Below are 21,671 nucleotides of genomic sequence, written 5' to 3'. Positions count from 1 at the left end.
ACTTTCCCTACCCTAGCCTAGAGATCAGCCATTTCTTCCAGGAGCCCTATTTTTTTTTTAATACTCTTATATGCAATGAATAAAAAGGCAGAAAACTCAGAATTACAATAAACGTTAGGCTATTTCAGAACACCAGTTTTTCACATCTATTTTCTTAGCATACAGCAGCTCAAAAACCATAAATTAAGCATAGTTTGAATTGTCCTGAAGTTATATTTTGAAGGGATTGTAACACTTAAGAACTGACAATATTAAAAAGGCAAAAGCATTATAACTCAGCGCACAAGACTTCTTCATCTACAAAATGTGAGAATGTCAGTGTTTTATTTGCTACAAGGATAAGGAGGGACACATCAGCGAAATAAATTTGATAATATGATTTACGCTTTATTACAACTGATTTTCCTAAACTCACAACTTTCACATTTGGCTGAGTGAAACAGAAAAAACAAAACAAAACAAAAACAAAAAAAGGGAACTTTCACAGTTTTAAGTAGGCCAACTCACATAATCCCTCCAAATGAGAGCGTTTAAATGAGAACGAGTACATTTTTCTAGCTGGGAGAATATCTTCCTTCAGTGAGTTTAAATAACTTACCCATAGTGATGAGTAAGCCCTTGGGCGAGGCTCTGGAGAGATACTAAAGTCGTACTGGAAATTGATGAAGTCTAAATGAACGCTTTCTCTCCAGCTTCAGACTTAGATAAGGTGTGAAGTGTCAGGGATGTGCATGGACCTTTCCAAAAACTGACATTTTCATCCGTGTTCTTCCCCTTTCCCACTCCTGAGAGACAAAATATACGGAAATACAAGTGCTTGGTACTACAGGATTTTGAGGCCTAAAAGCCCATTAATAAGCACGCTGTATCGCTTGTCGAAGGGGATCACTTTCTAAATAAACATCACCAGGAGAATGTTTTCAAAGGAGAATGAAGTCACTCTCCCTCCCCAGAGGCTATGAGGGAAAAGGGAGACACATATTTTTTCTATTTGCACGTGGGATCTCCCTTTCTCTGCCTTGGGAGGTGGCTGGGAGAAAAGACAACGCTCAATCCTCCATGCCAAAATCTTTGGTCTTCTCCTCCTGGTCTCCCACTTTGTAGCGAAGCAGCACGCGCAGGCGACGGGGGTTGTCCCGGGAAGGCAGCAGCGTGATCTCTCCTGAAACGTCCGTGTCTTGCTCCACTTGCACCAGCTCGTTCAGGTGGAGGAGCGCCTGTTTCCAGTGCGTGGCCAGGTGAAAAGGCGAGGTGGACAGCACCAGGGATTTCCCGACTCCCCTCCAGGGAAGGTCACCTGGAACCAGTTGGCAAAGCCGTGCATGGGAGCGGAGCCACAGCAGCTGCAGCAGAGGCGCCTGCCCACTCCGCCCTCCAGCTCCTGAGCCAGGCCCGTGCCGGGACGCGGCGGCCGGGCCGGCAAATCCTCGCCGGAGAGTCCCTGCACCATGATCCCCGAGAGGCCCAGGAGGCAGCTCATGGCTACACCACAGTGCTACTTCTCCCGGCTCCAGAAGCCCAGGCGCCACTCCAGCATCTGGTCGCTGACAGGGGCTATGAAGAGCTCCGCGGAGGCCGCAGGAGAGGACGGTCTTCCTTCAGCCACTTGGTTCGCGCGTGGAGGGCAGAGCTCAGCATGGACTCGTGCAGGAGTCCGTAGCCCATCCGTTCGCTCACGATGGCAGCCACCTGCTCCGGCAACTCCACAGTCTCCACCAGGCCCGGCAGGACGTGCACCCGGTCCTCCAGCCCGTTGAAGCGCACCACCTCCCGGGCCTGTTACCAGATGGCGCTGGCGTTTACGCGGCGGGCGCGGCCTGGGCACACAAGATGCTCAGAAGGCCGCTGTTCGCGCCCATGTCCAGTACCGTTTTGCTTTGCAGTGCTGCGCAGTTCCGCAGGAGGTCCAGAGGGTAGGCATCGGCGAGGACGCGGTCTGCGATCATCTCCTCCTGGACGCAAACGTCCGAGTAGCACTGGTAGTACAGCTGCTTAGTCCTCCCGGGTCGCTCCGGGCCGCTTCCCGCTCTGCGCCATCTTCCTCTTCAGTTCCCTCCCCTCCTTCGCCGCCACCCCCGAGACTCAAGCTTTCTTTTCTTGGGCTGTGACATCTTGGCCGCCCCGGCCTCCTTTTTTTTTTTTAACTGGAGAAAGGTATTTAGAAATCTGGATCCGAATACAAAAATTATCCAGGCGTAGTGGTGTGTGCCTGTAATCCCAGCTACTCTGACGGCTGAGGCTGGAGAATTGCTTGAACCCAGGAGGCAGATTACAGTGAGCCAAGACCATGCCACCACACTCCTGCCTGGGTGATAAAGTGAGACTGCCTCAAAAAAAAAAAAAAATCTGAATCTGGGGTCTGTTTGTAGGCTTTTCCAAGAAGACATATTATATATATATTTATATAAGTATATGCAAAAAGTATATAACAATACATATAGCATATATAATATACACAACACAAAACAGTTATAAGTATATAATTTATATATTACATATAATGTATATTAATATATTTTACATTAACATGCAAAATATATTGAAATAGTTTATATATAATGTATATGTATGTGTATATATCCACACAGCCACAACATACATGCATATACACACACAGATGTTGTGATAGCTAATTTTTTGTGTCAGCCTGACTGGGTTAAGTGACAGGCCCATGGCTGGTAGAACATTATTTCTGGGTATGTCTGTGAAGGTGTTTGCAGAAGAGACGAGCACTTAAGTCAGTGGATTGAGTAAAGAAGACCAGCCCTCGCATTGTGGGTGAGCATCATTCAGTCCATTGAGGGCTCACCTGAATAGAACAAAAAAGTGGAGGAAGGACGAATTCTTACCTTCTCTTCTTGAGCTGGAACGTCCATCTTCTACTGCCCTCAGACATCAGAACTCCTGCTTCTCAATCCTTTGAACTCCAGGACTTGTATCTGCACACCAGCAGCCCCTGGTCCTTGGGCCTTAAGCCCTAGATTGGGAGTTACACCATCGACTCCCCTGGTTCTCAAGACTTCAGTCTCAGAATTGCACCACCAGCTTTCCTGGTATTCCAGCTTGAAGATGGCAATATCATGGGACTTCTAGGTCTCCATAATTGCCTGAGCCAATTTCCATAATAAATCTCTTCCTATGTCTATATATATATATATAATCTTATTGGTCTGTTTCTTTGGAGAACCTAATACAGATATGCACACTCGTGTGTGTGTGGGGGGGGGTGTGTTTCTCTGTGTATGTTTTTATGTTCAAAATCATGAGTTTATACTGGTAACTCAAATTACAAATACCACAGACTCTGTGCTAGTGTTCCCTTATTTGTAATTCCCTTCAACAGTGAGAAACCTGACTCATTATTTGCAATATATTTGCTTATCTACCCCACCTTTGAATGCACATAAAGTAGTGTTGAAATTGCTAACCTATATTACTAAGAAAAACGAACCTACTGGACAGAATCCAACACTTGTTCATATTATTTTTATTTAGCCCTCGGTTGTATAATCAAAATACTGTGTTCCAAGGTTAATTCAATTCTACCTCACAGCTCCCTCTTAACTGTGGTCAAGTTATTCATTTGAAATACAGTAAGAGGCCGGGTGTGGTGGTCCACGCCTGTAAAATCCAACACTTTGGCAGCCGAGGCAGGTAGAATACTTGAGGTCAGGAGTTTGAGACCAGCTTTGCCAACAGGGTAAAACTCCATCTCTACTAAAAATATAAAAATGAGCTGGATATAGTGGCACGTGCCTGTAATCCCAGCTACTTGGGAGGCTTAGGCAGGAGAATTGCTTGAACCTGGGAGGTGGAGGTTATGGTGAGTTGAGATTGTACCACTGGACTCCAGCCTGGATGACAGAGTGAGATTCCATCTCAAAAAATTATAATAATAGTAATAACAAGGTTCATTTGTTGTGTTTGTATTCTGTTGTAATTTCTTTTCTCCCCTCCCTTCCTATTTTCATTCCTTATATTTACTTGGCTTTGTAATATGTGAGACAAAACAAAAAGAATTCCCATCTTCCCCATTGTTTCCACTCATACCTTGTATATCACTATCTCATTGTTTCTAGTTTATCCTTCCTATGTTTCCTTTTGCACAAAGAGGACATGTATTTATTTCTTTTTTACATGAGAAGGAGCATACCATAGTCTTTCGTACTTTACTTTTTTCACTTAATAATATATTATCCTGAGACTGGGCATGGTGGCTCACTCCTGTAATCCCAGCACTTTGGGAGGCTGAGGCTGGCAGATCACCTGAGGTTGGGAGTTCAAGACCAGCCTGACCAACATGGAGAAACCCCATCTCTACCGAAATAAATAAATAAATAATATATACTAGAAATATTTCATAATACTTCGTAGTATTCCCCATTCTTTTTCATAGCTGCATAGTACTCCACTGTTTGGATATAACATAGCTTATTCAGCAAGTTCTACATATGAGCATTTAGATGGTTTCCAGTCTTTTGCTATGATAATGTTCTGATGAGTAATCTTATACCTGTATATTTTCATATTATTGAAGGTATAGCTTCAGAGTTCATTTCTAGATGTGAGATTGGTAGGTCAAAGGGTAAATACATATGTATTTTTTTTAGATACTGGAAAATTCCCTTATAAAATGGCTGTACGAGTTTGCATTCCCATCAATAACATATAAAAACATCTAATTTTCTACAGCCACCCCAATAGAAAGTGTGGTCATACAAAAACCACACTCTCAACATAACTAGAAGACAAAGCACCAACTTCAAATTGCCTATAAGAAAACAAACAAAACAAAAACAATCCAGCAGTCTTTCACACTGCTCCTAGAAGCCTCTGTGGTCAGCAAGGGTAGTCTATGGAAAGACTTTATGAAAGAGAAAAAAGCTGTCCTAACACAGTCCTCAGATTGCTCCAGAACCACTGCCAGAAAGTAAGAGTCTGCTGTAAATGAAAATGCTGAAAAGGTGTCCTTGTAGACCAGAGTACTAACTACATGTACTACCTTTAGGAAAGGGACATAAATATAATGTGATCTGAGTTGATAGCCTTTGAAAGTGTAGCTTCTGAAAGAGGAGGGCAAAAGGGAAGGAGAGCCATCCTTTGATAATAGAATGGTAGAAAAAAAAGTTGTGGAGTGTTTTGAGACAAAACAAGAATTAGAAGGAATGCAACTCCTCTCCCCTCCACAGCTTCCATTATAGGTCAGCCTCAGGTCACAGCAAGTTGGTGTATGCTAGAGTGTGCTTCTGGATGAGAAAACAAAATATCTATCACAGTAGGAGACTTATAAATAGGAAGAAAGTGGAGAGTTGATGAACACACTGGGGTAACTAAACTAGAAAGCTGAAAAGATTATATTGAGCCAAAAAATATGCCTGAATTAGTGATTTAAGAAGGTTCCATGGAGATGAGTGACTCAGGTAAAGTGAAGGAGGTTATTAGAAATCAAAAGGTCAATAAAACCAGAGGCATGGGTGTGTTATAAGGAGTCATCCTTGTCAATGTGAAGTAATTACGGATAATACCAGATTGTAGGATGGCTGGGAGACACTGAGCCAGGTTCCAAAGCCCTCAGCAGACAGAGAGAGGTGACCAGAAAGTAGGGGGATTGCAATAACAAGGAGTGGAAGATCATACAGTGGGTTTGAATGTCCACACAAATCTCTGGTAGGCAAAAATCTCTGTCACTGCTCTTTCACTCCACATACTACCAGGCATAGAGGTAAAGTTGGTGCCCTATTTGATTGATCATTGCTATTTGTAGGCCAATCCCCCTTCCTTTCCACAAAACCTTTCCTTCGAGTCACATGTCATCAGAATGTAGCACCTGCTATCTTCTTGTTTGCAGTCATCTTCAGATGTACAAACCACTCTATCTCATTTCTTGAAGATTTTAGTCCCTGGCAAGTAACACTCTCTAACACAAGATGCTTCTTGATTTCAGTATTAGTTAAGATGTTCCATGGTCTCCTCTACCCCAATACTTTTGTCCACCATTTTACTTCAACTTCTCACACCATAGTTCTGTCTAAATCCTTGCATCATGAAAATCTAGAAGGCTTTAGTTTAATGTCAACTACAATAACATAACACATCAATCTCAAAGATGTTAGAACTCATGTATGACAGTTTATTTCTTCTTCACATGAAGTTTTAAGTGGGTGGTCCTGATCAGCAAACAGCTCTCCTCAAAGCACTGACTCAAGCTCCTTCCTTTTTGTGGTTATCTTTAGCATGTGAATTATTAGGTTGCTGCACTCACCTTCATCAGCTCAGTGTAGGGAAAGAGTTAAGGAGGATTGCATATGGGAATGTTTTAGGGCCAGACCTAGAAATGCCACACATCTCTGATCATGTTCCTTTGGCCAGAACTCAGTCCTATGTCCACACTTAACTGCAAGGGTGGCAGGAAATGTGTCTAACTTTGTGCCCAAAATGAAGGAGAACTGTATTTGTAGACAGCTTTGTCCTCTGGTCACCAATTCTGTTTTACTCTCAATTGAGGCATTCTTATTTCTCACTACTGCATATTACCATTCCAGTTCACTCTAAATAGCACCCCAAGTAACGATGACATGGCTCCATTGAGGCCTACAAAATACTGATCCTGTCACTCATTGATTCTTACCACTCATAGGTCTTCACTTCCCTTCTCACATAGCTTAAATTCTGTGGTCCATCATTTTAATCACTCCCTTGTGCACATGCTCAACTCGTGTCATCAAATTCACCTGGGAACACCCACTCACGATTAAATCTGAGGAACTGCTTTTTTCTGAGACTGTATCTAGAAAGCTACATATGACTTCAGAAAAACTCAGAACCAAGCTTGTTGATTGCACTCAAAATTCAGGAGCACTTACCTCAACTGGGCCTTTCACATTGCCTGATAATTTACTAAATGTCTCTAGTCCTTTCCTTCTCTTCCTCTCTTCAAACACACCACCTCCTCATGTGTCATAATTTTCATAATGACCTTGATGTATATGTCCCTGAGAAAACAGAAGAAATGTGAAGAAAATTTCCAAAAGCTACCACCATGGGCATCTCCAACTCACCTGCAACAGTTCCCTCCGTATCTACAGAAGTCCTACAAGCTTTCATCTAAGGCCAATCTCTCCACCCGTGCACTGAAAAGAGCTAAAACTTACTATGCACTTACTCCGTGGCTGGCACTATTCTAAGCTCTATGTATATTAACTTAATTCTCGTTGCAATCCTATGAGGCTGGTACTGATTTTAGGCCCATTTTACACATAGATAACTAAGGTACGTTGACAAGAAACATTCCTCAACTCCTGAAGCTGAGAAATGCCAGGACTCCGATTTTTCTCCAGAATCCACGCTCTTCACTAAGGGGGATTATAGGGAAAACATTTGACATTTTAGTAAATTACCCTACCAGAGTGGACAGTTACTGTTTTTAAAGGGTTGTGTGGGAGGACTGAGATGGAAGACATGACAATGAGAAACAAGGAAAACACCTTTACCACCTCTTAACAATGAGTCATATGTATAAAAAGAAACCAGTCACCACTGAAATAGGCTGCAAAGGAAGCAGTACCTTCAGGAAAGTGGTTGTTTTTAGTTTCGTCAAGAAGGAAGAAACACTCAGGACAGGTGGGAGGAAAATGAGGCATTTGCACACTGGGCATTAACCAAAGCAAACAGGGCTAGGGTGTGATAAGAGAAAAACTATTCACGTTCAAGTGTTCCTAGAATAGTGACAGTGATAGTGGGCTAAATATTATAACACTCAAATTTCTACAGTGAGCAGGTATAACTTGCTGTAACAAATACACATCAGTCTCAAGAGGAAATGCAATACAACCTTTGCAATCAAAGTCAAATCTCATAGGAGAGCTTACCTTGAGCAAAAGGGGATACACAGTAAATATAAATCCTATAAGAAAGTGTCTTTACCCTCAGCAAGCCTACTGTGAATATTTTCTTCAAGGTAAATGACTGTTAAATAGTATTTCTGCTTTTAACCTTATCTAAATAAGAGAGCAAGTTCTCACTATTACAAACCTATTTTATGCTCACTGATTCTAATTCGATCAAGCAGAATAGTCTAGAGCTTATAACTTTCACTTCTACACAGAGCACATGACATAGTCTAGCCCGTACTCCAAGCCTTTCCTACTACGACCATCCTGCCATTGTAATCTCATCTATTAGTGTTTTCTCAATCCCGTCCTGTCTGGAATGTCTCCCTCCCTGCCACTCAGCTGCTTAACAAACACAGCTTCAGCACTCATTATATTCAGGGCTGTAACACTTATAACTTTATCTTCCATCTCTCAATAAATATAGAGTTTGGGCTTCCTGTAGTAAACTATAAGCAACTTGAGGGCAGACACTTGTAGTTATCTTGGTAAGCTCATATTTAGCATATGGCAACTTACACATAGGAGGCACTCAGCTTTTTTTCTGAATAGCTGAGCCAGTGTTACCACTGCTATCCTAGGAAGCACCAGGTTACTAAAGAGCAGAGTAGGCCCTCATATTTAACAAATGAATGAATGAATAGGTGGATACGTACCTACTCTTAGAACTTCTAGGAAAGTCCAAAGAATTTCCTAGTATTAGAAACTATTAGGAAATGATTGTTAGTACTGCTAGTTGTGATGACTGTGGTTTAGGAGAAAAAAATTATTTTGAGAAATAAATTAAAGTCTTTTCAGTGAAATGCCACAAAATATATGAATTTAAAGTACTTCAACAACAAAACAGATGAAGCAAAATGACACAATAAACATTGCCAAAATCAACCTGGTTATATTCTGTACAACTAGTACCACTTAGTCTAGTCTAACATTTAAAATGTAATTGGCAAGACGGCACGAATATGGTAAGAACCTAGAAATTAGTCAGATTGCCTTCAGGTGAATCAGTAACAAGGAATATAGGCTCTCTAATAGGAAAGGATATGACAAGCTTGAGAAGGTACAATATAGTATAATTTTAAAGTAACTGAAAATTATTCACACTAGTACAACCAAGGGACAGCATTCTGAACTGCTTGTAGGAGGCAGGTAGGGTATCTCCTATTTAGAAATAAAGTAGTCGCATTTAAGAATACATTTCAATACTAAATAAGACCAAAATATGGGACCATTTATTTCTATTTGGGGAAAATAAATTTTTCTTTACACACCTTTCAACTTTTCTTATTTTACATGTAAAATCAGTATGTTTCCTGTCATAAATATAAATAAATATTACAAAAGAATAAGATTTACAAATTTGACATCTGATTTCAGAAATAAGAATCTTTTCCTATGTTAATATTGTAATATCTCTGGATACTTTTAAAGACATTAAGTCAAAGAAGACACCTTTCACAGGCGTCTTCCAAACTGTATTTGTGCAATAAAGGAAGACTCAGTCTTTCGTTCTATATCCCTCCCTTGTCACCATCAACACTCCTGGTTCACTAGCATGTTTTACCTTTAAAATATTTTGCCAACCCATAAGAAAAGATGAAAATGCCTTACAGCCCAGGATTACTTGATAATGTGGTTCATCTCTCTTTAGCAGTTTTGCTTAGAAGAGACTGAATTGGGTTTTACTTGCTTTTGATATCCAAATAATGTTTTTCATTTTTTATTTCTTTTATTTCTGTAATGTATAAATAACATTACAGATCTTGTGGGGAAAAAAATCACTTTTCTTTTCCTCATGCTCCCATTCTAAATACGAACAAATCTCTATGCTTTCCTACACTTTTAGGAATGGAATCACTCTCAGTTCTGCAAGGTGTTCTGTTTTCAAGAGGCGTGGGTGTGCTCAGAATGCGAATCCGAGACTGCCTCTTTTCTCTGCTTGGTTGACATTCTTAAAACACCTGAAAGACAATGAAAGCATCCTAAATGAAGAGCACGACTGCATTTATTGTGTCCAATCTGCAAAGAGGTCTAAGAAACTAGAAACGGTCTGTGCACTTGTGTGCATTTTCTTCTTTACTCTTCTTTGGCTAAGCCAGCCAGCCCATGGTTACTAGCGTCCCAAGCAAAACTGTCAATGTGAAACACGTGTGGCCTGAAAATTTAAAAAAACAAAAAGTTAAAATCAAAGTGATTTTATTTACTAGTGATAAACATTAGTTTTTAGTTACTATGTGATAAGTCACCAAAAAGAATCTGTTACTTTGGGGTGCAAAAAGAGATTAATAAGTAACAGAGTATGGATGACATTCTACAGGTGGGGTTTATAAGCTACAGCAACAACTAAAATATGACATGGAGATTTTAGTTTCTTGAGATGAATAGTGGCTAAGCTAGAATGAATTAAGGTATGCTCAGATCAAAAGTGAATGGATTCCTAAGTTTGGGAGATGTTAAAAAATATATAAAAATAAATGAAAATGTAAAAGTCAATAAAAACACCTGAATACTACATGTGGAAGAGAAGATTAAAAGATGAAGACACTCAGAAAGTTTTACAGATACATTTATACCAAGTTATTTTTGTGTGATAATTTTATATGAAGATATAAGAGATGTATTTTACACAGGGAGGGGAGCATCACACAATGGGATCTGTGGGGGTGGGAACTAGAGGAGGGACAGCGGGGGATGGGGAGTTGGGGAGGGATAGCATGGGGAGAAATGCCAGATATAGATGATGGGGAGGAAGGCAGCAAACCACACTGCCATGTGTGTACCTATGCAACAATCTTGCATGTTCTTCACATGTACCCCAAAACCTAAAATGCAATAAAATATATATGTATATATATAAAGTATTTGTGATATTAAAAAATCTATAAACATGGCCTATAAAAGGATATCTTAGTACATATTATAATTTTTCTTAAACATTGAAAATTCAAAAAGCCACCAAGCAAAAGGAGAAATAAATACAATACAAAGGTAGGTCAATTATCTCATGATGCAAATTATCATAATGAAGGCATTCTCTTTAAGTCCTATTATGTCATCCCTTCCCCCCAAATATCTGTGGCATTATAGCATCTAAGCATTACAATAAACTGAGTGTAAAACACAAGATGAGATGATGAGCATACTGCTACCAAGTCCAGAACTGATGATGTGTCATAGAAATGAGAGAGTCAATGTGTTAGTCATTTATTCAACAAAGAAAAAACTTTAGTGACAGTAGAGACTTAACCCTCTATCATCCTTTAAAAGTCATGGAGAACCCCCTAGACAAAGGTGTTAATGGATATTTTGTAAGATTCAGAAATGTGATTTTATTAAGCCATTTATACCTTTTATAATTTACCAGAAAATCTTATTTCTGAGGTACCACCAGTCACACTTAAATGGTGAAACACCACACTGACTGCTTTGTTGCGTTCGTGTGCATTATAAGAGCTGAATAGTAGAGAAGGAAAAAACGATTGAATTGAATTATATAATTGTCATTTCAATCCAAAAACAAAATCAGGCATTTGCTTACACTCCCATCCCTAAACTACAATTTATCATACAGACCTAACTCTTCTAAAAGAAAGAAATAAATCCTTTGATAGGCAAACATGAAGAATCATTAAATGAAACCACATTATCACTTGCACATTAACTATATCCCCTGTCTTAATTAAGATCAAATATTTAATTAAATCAGTATGAAATCAGGAGGCTAGCCAAACAAATATAAAGCTAACTCTTACCCTCGACAGCTTATACTTCCAAAATAAGGCAAGTGTAGTGTTTTTATGTGCACACAAAAAAGGCAAATTCTTTCTTAGGAGTTTGCATGAGTTTCCCTCTAATTCAGAAAATGAGCAATTAAGTTTACTGCAAAACCCCAAAATACAATTCTAAACAAACACCACAGTCTCCTTATCTGTGGTTTCAGTTGCCCTCAGTCAACTACAATCTGAAAATAGGTGAGTACAACACAATAAGACATTTTGAGAGAGACAGAGAGATCACATTCACATAACTTTTGCTACAATAAATTGCTCTATTGTTCTACTTTATTATTAGTTGGTGCTAATCTCCTACTGTGCCTCGTTTATAAATTAAACCTTATCTCATAGGTATGTACATACAGAAAAAAACAGCATATATAGGATTAGGTACTATCTGTGGTTTCAGGTATTCACTGGGGGGTCCCGAAACATACCCCCAAGGATAAGCAGAAGTCACTGTATTCCCTCCTTCTACGTTCCAGCACTTTGTTCCTCAGTAGGACATACAAGTATCACAGCCAATCACTTTACCAAAGTATGTAATAAAACTGATGAAAGCCAAGAGACAGCATCTGGTAAACTTATCACATTCTGCTACCCCCCGCCCCTCAACCAGTCCCTACTCCCACCAATCCAGGGAGTCTCAAAGCAGCTTTGGTCAACTGAGAATACTCTCTACATTGATAATTTATAACTTGAAAAACTGATAATAGCATTTCAAAAGGAGAGTTGGAACAAATACAAGAGAATACATGAGATTGGTGGTTTAATTTTTTTCAGAGCAGCTTTGCTGAAGCTTTCATACCAGCTCACTTTAGATGACTTAGAACTAACTCTGAGTTTTTGCTAGGCTCTAGATCACATTCCTAAAAAGTTTTTAATGTATCTGGAGAAAAAGTTATATTTTACTATATTTGCTACTGTGACAGCTAGAATATTTTGATGATATTAACCAAATGCCTGTAAAAATTATTAATCACTCCCCTGGACCTAGTAATCAAACATTTTTCTAAAAGACTGACTCATTTAGTGAGTTAAAGAATATTTACATACTTTAACTTATAACATGCTTAAGTAATATTGTTAATTTAAGAAGAAAGAAAAGTTGTGGAGGGTAAAAAGTAGATAGGTCAAATCATGCAAATAATTAAATCAGACAATTTAATAACAGCATTAAAATACAATTTTCTTATTAGTTAATAGGCATTAGGGCAGCTTAGAAATAACTCAAGTTTGCATAAACTCCACATCTAGTTTTCTGAACAGTTAAATCTACAAAACAGAAAACGGTAGATTTAAATCATCTTCTGTCTACAGGACACATCAGAGCCAATCCTACATTTATACTTAATGTTATGTGTATTCAGTGGAGATTAGTTATTTTAAATAATACTGATGTGTGTGTGTGTGCTGTTGCTGTTTTAACATCTGAGTGCTCACTATGTGCCAAGCAATGTTCTAAGCACTCATTTGATCCTTACTATAATCACATGAGGTAGGTACTGCATTTCCCCCATTTTACAAATAAGAAAACTGAGGCATAGAGAGGTTAAAATTACTCACAGTCAAATAACGCCTAAATGGTAGACTCAGGATTCAAACTGAGCCGCTGGGCTCCAGAGACTGCTGTCTTAACCACTGGGCTGTTTTAAGCTGGACTGGCATCTATCCACAAATATAACCGAGAAAAAGGCCTAATCACAGGCAATTTCACAGTATGTTTGAGGTTGACTTTTCCTAGATTTCTCTGCTTCTGAACAATATAGAGACACTACTGTAAATTATACTGGGTGGAAAAAAGGGTGAGTGGATCAATAGATCACAAAATGAGACTTCAATTCACTTTCCTTTGAAATGTGCCTTTGAACATATTGAGAAAAAAGAAATATGAAGTCTGCTCATCCAGGATAGTAATTATAGACAAAATGAATAAAAAGATGCCAAAAATTAAAAAAAGCTAAGAGAGTTATCTACGAATACAGTACCAAATTTTACTGAAAAGAAACTAGGAATAAATTTTTAAAATCATCAGAATTTCTGCTCACCCTGATTTTCCATAGTCCAATGACTAGAATTAGGGTACCACCTAATACAGTACCAGCAAGAAATCCTTGAAGGGGAAAAGATACAGTAACACAGTTAATAGAAACATGAGTAATTACAGATTATATTATGGCTTCACAATGACATACATACTGGTTATGAAGTGAGTTAAAAAATAGGAGACATTAATTGCATTTTATGTATGGCTTCGTTATGTCACAAGTTTTTGACAAATGCTTGTTTTATTTGTCCTGTTTTCTTTGAAAGAAAAAGGAAGAAAGATATTTAGAGTATCACAATGCTCAAATAAAATTTTCTGGACATGTTTGAGGGGATTCTAAAGTGTTTCAACCCAACCATTCTTGATTTTACATGTTTTCATCATTGAGCATTCAAATATGGTGACAGAATTATGTTATTTTAGAGCTAGAAAGTATCTTAGAGTTCACTTTTATTTTTTAGATGAGTTAACTGAGTCTCAGAAAGAAGGAAGTTACATATTAACATGTGGTTAATGGGAAGGACATTTACTTAGTTTATAGTAGAGATAAGATATGTAGGCATTTTTCCATCACAGGAAATATGCCTTTACTATTATCATCTGAGATTAAAGGGCAAAATATCTTTGCTTTGCCTACAGAATATGCTTTTCAGCATTCAGTCTATTGTAGATTAAATTTCATTTTAAAAAGTTATATTCACTTTTAAGATGCAATGCACTGTTTTGAGCTGAACAGCAAATAATTGGTCAAATAAGCTGGTCAACATCAAATCACTTTTATAGCTTACACCAGCTTTCTTCTCAAATGCACCCATTTGCCCATTTCTCTAAGTATCCTCGTTCTCCCTTTCCTCACCAACACTGCCCCCCACTACCACCAACTCTGCCCAACGTCCCTGGACTCAACTCTGTAGGTCTGTACTACAAAGGAAATGATAGATGACGCTAGAAAAGCAACTGAAGCTAACGTGACTAATGAGTGTGTTTGACTTCAAATCAGCAAAACAGAGACACTGTACAATTGCACTGCCATATGGAAATGTTATTTTAAAAAAACAGCTCATTCTACCCCAGGTAAGTTTTTACAGTTATTTTACTTTATAAGTTTATTTAACTGGTCCTTTAGCATTGTATCATTGACTTAAAAAGCCTATCCATGAAATAAACCACAGCTCCTAAAAAAATTTGGGATTTCTTCTCCCGTCACCAGTTCCCACTAATTCCATCATTTTCAATATCTTTCAATATTTTTATTTGAATGATAAATCAAGATAAAAAATTCAGAGTGGGCTGGGCATGGTGGCTCAAGCTTGTAATCCCAGCACTTTGGGAGGCCGAGGCGGGTGGATCACAAGGTCAAGAGATTGAGACCATCCTGGTCAACATGGTGAAACACTGTCTCTACTAAAAATACAAAAAATTAGCTGGGCATGGTGGCACGTGCGTGTAATCCCAGCTACTCAGGAGGCTGAGGCAGGAGAATTGCCTGAACCCAGGAGGCGGAGGTTACGGTGAGCCGAGATTATGCCATTGCACTCCTGCCTGGGTAACAAGAGCGAAACTCCATCTCAAAAAAAAAAAAAAAAAAAAGAAAAGAAAATTCAGAGTGATGTAGAACATTTGGATGAAAGAAGTAAAAGGCTATTCCTAGAACAATGATCAACACATATATACAGTTCTAGAAGAAAGTGTACAGGCTGATGGTTTAAAAGAAAACCAGGGCAAAACACAGAAATATGAAAAATAAAATTCTCCATATCTTTTCAGTAAATTAGAGCATATTATCTCCCAAATTAGAAATAAACAAAACTTTCAGGTTCAAAGGCAACTGTTTATAATTTCAAAATCACTTTATATCTACAGAAAACCAAAGGTGAATCAGTGTTAAGATTTCTGCAACTTGGGATAAAGAAAAATATGAAATAATGAATGAAATAATAATTATGATTCCAATGTTACTAAAATTAAACTGAAGAGCTCTTAGGTAAGAAAATTACATGTTAGAAAAAGCTTTTCTCCCTGACAAAAGGAGTATTTTAGCAAGGTTCCCCATCACGTAGAACTGTATTTCCAGTGTCTAAAACACTGCAAAACAGTTTGCCCCCTATTGTCTCATTTGATCACCTCTCATTATTAGCACAGTGCATGGCAACAAGTAGAAAATGTTTAATAAATTTAGTTAATACATTTAAATATTTATTAAATTGCACTGAATATCTTGTTTCCAGAGAAGAAAACTGAGACCAGGAAAGGATAAGCCAAACAGTTTATTGCCAGAGAAAAACTTACTTCTAGCCCCAGATTTAGGCCACAATTTTAACTTTGTAATATTTTCAATAAAAATACCTGATACTCTTCAAGCAAAATTTACATTAGGCTGATACTACATTAATATAGAGAGTATCATCTCCACTCCCAAAGAACCCAAGTTAGAATTCTACCTACCTACCTACCTACCTACCTACCTACCTACCTACAACAATTGGAGTTACCTAGATGTTGCACATCCTTTTCAAAGAAATGTGGGATGACCCAGCTACTTTAAAAGATCTAACTTGTTTATCTAACAAAGTGGAAATGCAATCCATGTGCTATGAAATAACAAAGTTGTGGATAGGTTTTGTTCTTGCTTATATCAGACTTAATATAACAAAATAAAGGGCCTATGGGCAAGTGAAGTCACCCTGGGAAGAGATTTCTGTAGATGATTTAAAAAACAGTATGCTTGAGTAACCCTTACATTTTCCATTTTTTAAATGCAGATTCAACTCCGCCTCCTCAGAGAGACATCCACAGGACCCTTTAAGTGTCTTGCCATCATCACTGGATTTTCTGTACCTCTGTATTTCTTCAAGTTTTTTAAATAAGGGAAATTCACATACTTCCTTTTCCAGACTAAACATATCACAGAAAGATGATATAATTATATTATCTGACTTAAACCTGAATAACAGGCAGAAAACTGAAGTCACTTTATAATGGGACTGAATTTTGTCATGTATGGGGCATGTAATAAGACATAATAAAGACATCTTATTAATTTCAAAGAGCTACTTAAGATTCAAGACTCTTGGCCGGGTGCGGTGACTCATGCCTGTAATCCCAGCACTTTGGGAGGCCAAGGTGGGTGGATCACAAGGTCAGGAGTTCAAGACCAGCCTGACCAACATGGTGAAACCCCTGTCTCTACTAAAAATGCAAAAATTAGCAGGGTGTGGTGGTGGGCACCTGTAATCCCAATTACTCAGGAGGCTGTGCCAGGAGAATTGCTTGAACCTGGGAGGTGGAGGCTGCAGTGAGCCCAGATGGCACCATTGCACTCCAGCCTGGGCAACAGAGCGAGACTCCATCATAAAAAAGAAAACAAAAAAAAGATTCAAGATTCTTGAAAGTACAGTTAGATTTGGGCTAGTCTGTAATATATGCTTTATTCCAGTAGATGTATAAAGGATAAATAAGTACAAAATTGTTAGAGAATACGGAAAAAAATATTTTCTGTATTTCATTATTTCCTGACTTTTTATTTATTATTTTTTAAACTGATCTATTAGTCCCCATGATGGATTTATGAATGTCTCAATATAGGACTTCAGCAACAGAGGGGAATAAAGCGATACTTGTAGGATATCAGGGCAGCTTAATTTTCCAATTTGGGTTATACAACCTTTTGGTCTGCTACTAAGATGAACATCTGTCTATCTTTTAAAGTACCTGGGGAGGATCACTTGGGCCTGGGGACGCAGAGGTTGCAATGAGATGAAATTGTACCACTACACACCGGCCTGGCAACAGAGTGAAACCCTGTCTCAAAAACAAACAAAAAGCCTGGTAATAGGAAACGAATCATCTGCCTCTATTTACTGCTTACTAGCTCTGTGAAGGGCAAGTTACAAATCTTACAAAACCTCAATTCTTTCAGCTGAAAATGGGGTATAAATGCTACACTATAAGACTGTTGTGAGAAGAATATGAAATAATACATTTTTAAAAAGTCTCAGTACAGTACTTGCCACAGAAAAACATGCAAGAATTACCTGAATAAAAGACTGCTCTTATTCTTTGGTGTGACCAGAGAGAGTGATAAAATTATCAGAAATCCATCTTAGGAAAACAATAGTGATGGCCTGAAATGACTTCTTTAAGCTAATATTTATTCAACTTTTAGGACTGCTAGGAGTTTTCATATCCACTAATCACATTAAGCTTCAAACACTTCACATAGGAATCACAATCTCTATCTCTTAAATGAGAAAATTGAGCTTCAGAGAGATTAAGTTAATCACTTGGGTTGAATAATTACTAAGTGAATAAAACAGGATTCAAAACAACATCTGACTGGTTTGACTCCAGAGGTTAGTTCTTTCTTCTATATGATTTGTCTTTAAAAATAAAAACAAAGACAAAAACCAACAGAAAGCATGCATTCTCAATGGGGGTGATACCTGATGAAAGTGAAAAAAAATTTTCTTTTTTGGAAGTGTAGAGTACAGATATATATGTGATACATAAACAGATTTACAGAATATGTGTGGTGAACAATCATCAAGAAAAAATATCTAAAAAGGTCTTTGGTGAGGAGAGAGCAAGAGTTAACCACCCCCCCACCCAAAAATAGGGAAACACTTATACAGAGCCAATGGGAGAATAGATTTAAAGTTCACAACACAAGCTTCATTTACTATGGAAATTTCATCAATAACAGACTAGATCAAGCAGAAGAATGAATCTCAGAACTTGAAGACAGGTCTTTTGAAATAACACTGTCAGATAAAAATTAGGAAAAAAGAATAAAAAAGAATGTGCAAAGCTTACATGACATATGGGACAACCTAAAGTGACCAATTATTCAAATTTTGGGAGTCTCAGAAGGTGATGAAAAAGTGAATGGATTAGAAAATCTATTACTTAAACAACAGAGGAAAATTTCTCAAGTCTAACAAGAGATTTAGACATCCAGACACAAGAGGCTCAGAGATCACCAAGTAGATACAATTTAAAAAGGTCTTCTCTGGCCAGGCATGGTGGCTCGCACCTGTAATCCCAGCACTTTGGGAGGCCAAGGTGGAAAGAGGTCAGGAGTTTGAGACCAGCCTGGCCAACATGGTGAAACCCTGTCTCTATTAAAAATAGAAAAATTAACCGGGTGTGGTAACACATGCCTATAATCCCAGCTACTACTTGGAAGGCTGAGGTGGGAGAATCATTTGAACTCGGAAGACAGAGGTTACAGTGAACCAAGATTGTGCCACTGCACTCCAGGCTGGGTGACAGAATGAGACTCTGTCTCAATACCAAGAAAAAAAAAAGGGTCTTCTCCATGGCAAGTTATAGGCAAACTGTCAAAAGTCAAAAACAGAGAGTTCTAAAAATAGCAAGGGAAAAGCATCTAGTCACTTATAAAGGAACCCCCATCAGATTAACAATGGATTTCTCAGCAGAAACCTTACAGATTAGGAGAGAATGGGATGATATACTCAAAGTTCTGAAAGAAAAAGACTACTAATCAAAGATACTAAACTTAGGAAGTTATCTTTCATAAATGAAGGTGAAATATTATCTTTCCCAGACAAAAGAAAGCTGATGGAATTCATCACTATGAGATGGGTTACAAGAAACGCTTAAGGGAGTGCTATACCCAGAAGAAAATGAATAATATCTACAATTGTGAAAACAAAGCAGAAATTTAAAAAACCACTGGTAGATCAAATACACAAAGAAGAAAAGACTAAAACGTTATGGCAGAAGAGCTCCACATCACAATAATAAGAGAGCACAAAAGAAATAAAACAAACAGAAATCAATTAATAAAATGACAGGAATAATCCCTCACCTATTAACAATAACCCTGAATGTAAACAGATTAAACTTTCTTCTTAAAAGGTGTATACTGGCTGAATGGATGAAAAAATACACAATCCACCTATATGTTTCTTTCAAGAAACTCATCTCATCTGTAAAAACACATTGTGACTGAAAATAAAGAGATAGCAAAAGATACTCCATGCTAACACAAACCAAACACAAACAGGATTAGCTATATTTATATCAGATAAAACAGAGTTTAGGTCAAAAACAGTAAAAAGAGACAAACAAGGTCATTACATAATTGATATAACAATTCAGATCAATTCAGCAAGAGGATATAACAGTTCCAAACATGTATACACCGAATCCTGGAGCACCTAACCATATAAAGCAAATATTGTCAGATGTAAAGGGATAGACTCCAATACAATAATTGTTCAGAACTTCAACATCCCACTGTCAGCATTAGCTCATTTGAACAAAAAGTTAATAAAGAAGCATCGGATTTAAACTGGCTCATTTAAACAAAAAGTTAATAAAGAAACATTGGATTTAAACTGCATATTAGACCAAATGGACCTACATAAACAGAAGAGTTCACTCCATAGCTACAGAATTTTCTCAATGGCATATGAAACAATCTCCAGAATAGAACATATGTTAGGATACCAAACAAGTCTCAATAAATTTGAAAAAGTCAAAAATTATATCAAGTATCTTCTTAAACCATAATGGAATTAAACTAGAAATTAATAACAACTGAAACTTTGGAAACTGTACAAATAAATGGAAATTAAACAACATGCTTCTGAATGACCATTAGGTCAAGGGAGAAATTAAGGATGAAATGAAAAAATTCTTGAAAAAATAGAAAGGGAAACAGTGTAGGAAAACTTATTAGACACAGCAAAATCAGTGCTAACAGGAAAGTTTACAGCAATAAAGATTACATCAAAAAAGTAGAAAGATTTCAAATGAACAATCATTTGTATCTTAAGGAAATAGAGAAGGAAGAACAAATCAACTCCAAAATTAGGAGAAGGAAAGAAATAGAAAAATCAGAGCAGAACTAAACAAAATAGAGACTAAAAAACAATAAAATGAAAACTTGCTTTTTTGAAAAGATAAACAAATTTGATAAACCAATTGCTAGACTAACCAAGAAAAAATGAGAGAAGATCCAAATAAAATCAGAAATGAAAAAAGAGACATTAAAACTGATACCACAAAAATACAAAATATCAGATACTATTATGAACAACTATACATTGACAAACTGGAAAACCTAGAGGAAATGAATACATTCTTGGAGACATGGCCCTATCAAGATTGAGCCAGGAAGAAATAGAGAATCTGAAAAGACCAATAATAGGCAGTAAGACTGAATCATAATAAAAAGTCTCCAACAAAGAAAAGCCCACGATTGGATGGATTCAAAACTAAATGCTACCAAACATATCAAGGAGAATTAATACCAATCCTCCTGAAACTATTCAAAAAAAATTGAAGAGGAGAAAACTTTCCCTAACTCATTCTTCAAGGCCAGCATTACCCTGATACCAAAACCAGACAAAAATGTAAAAGAACAACAAAACCACAGGCCAATATCCTTCATAAATATAGACACAAAAAATTTCAACAAAATATTAGCAGACAAAAATGTAAAAGAACAACAAAAACCACAGGCCAATATCCTTCATAAATATAGACACAAAAATTTTCAACAAAATATTAGCAAACCAAATCCAACACCACATCAAAAAATTAGTACACCATGACCAAGTGGGATTTCGACCTGGGATGCAAGGATGATTAGACATACACAGATCAATAAAACTCTCAACAAACTAGGCAAAGAAGGAACATGTTAACACAATAAAGGTCACACATGACAAACCCATAGCTAATATTCTATTGAATGGGGAAAAGCTGAAAGCCTTTCTTCTAAGAACTGGATCTAAGAGAAGGATACCTATTTTCACCACTTCTATTCAACACAGTGCTGGAAGTCCTAGTTTTCATTTCATTGAATAACCAAGTTTTCATCTGGCTCAGAGAGAACCAAGTTTTCAATTTCATTAACTTGCAACCAGGCAAAAGAAATTTAAAAAGGCATCCAAACTGGAAAAGAAGTCAAATTGTCCCTCTTTGCTAAAG

At 37.6% G+C, this 21,671-nt stretch overlaps 1 protein-coding gene and 1 pseudogene across 10 annotated transcripts in view; both read right to left on the bottom strand.

Annotated features, from left to right (window-relative positions):
* Positions 1-1,049: 1,049 nt before the first annotated feature.
* Positions 1,050-2,241, bottom strand: LOC103789308 (protein arginine N-methyltransferase 6-like; annotated as a pseudogene).
* A 3,871-nt stretch (positions 2,242-6,112) lies between these two features.
* Positions 6,113-21,671, bottom strand: part of CD55 (CD55 molecule (Cromer blood group)) — a 37,274-nt gene continuing 21,715 nt past the window's right edge. For 2 of the 10 annotated variants that reach the window (XR_013529878.1, XR_013529880.1), the window contains 3 exons: positions 11,237-11,342; positions 10,670-10,711; positions 9,100-10,044 (listed from right to left, as the gene is read on the bottom strand). Coding sequence is in view for 6 of the 10 variants with exons in the window: in XM_078357024.1 (XP_078213150.1) it covers positions 13,657-13,775 (119 nt within the window). In the remaining 4 variants the exon portion in view is untranslated. Of the gene's footprint in view, positions 6,993-9,099; positions 10,045-10,669; positions 10,712-11,236; positions 11,343-13,587; positions 13,776-21,671 lie in introns of those variants that run through there. The other 8 variants (XR_013529879.1, XR_013529881.1, XM_054248211.2 and 5 more) reach the window with 5 other exon arrangements.

The sequence above is a fragment of the Callithrix jacchus genome, chromosome 19, assembly GCF_049354715.1.
Source record: "Callithrix jacchus isolate 240 chromosome 19, calJac240_pri, whole genome shotgun sequence".
Taxonomy (NCBI): Eukaryota; Metazoa; Chordata; class Mammalia; order Primates; family Cebidae; genus Callithrix; species Callithrix jacchus.
This window is presented reverse-complemented; position numbering and strand designations above follow the sequence as displayed.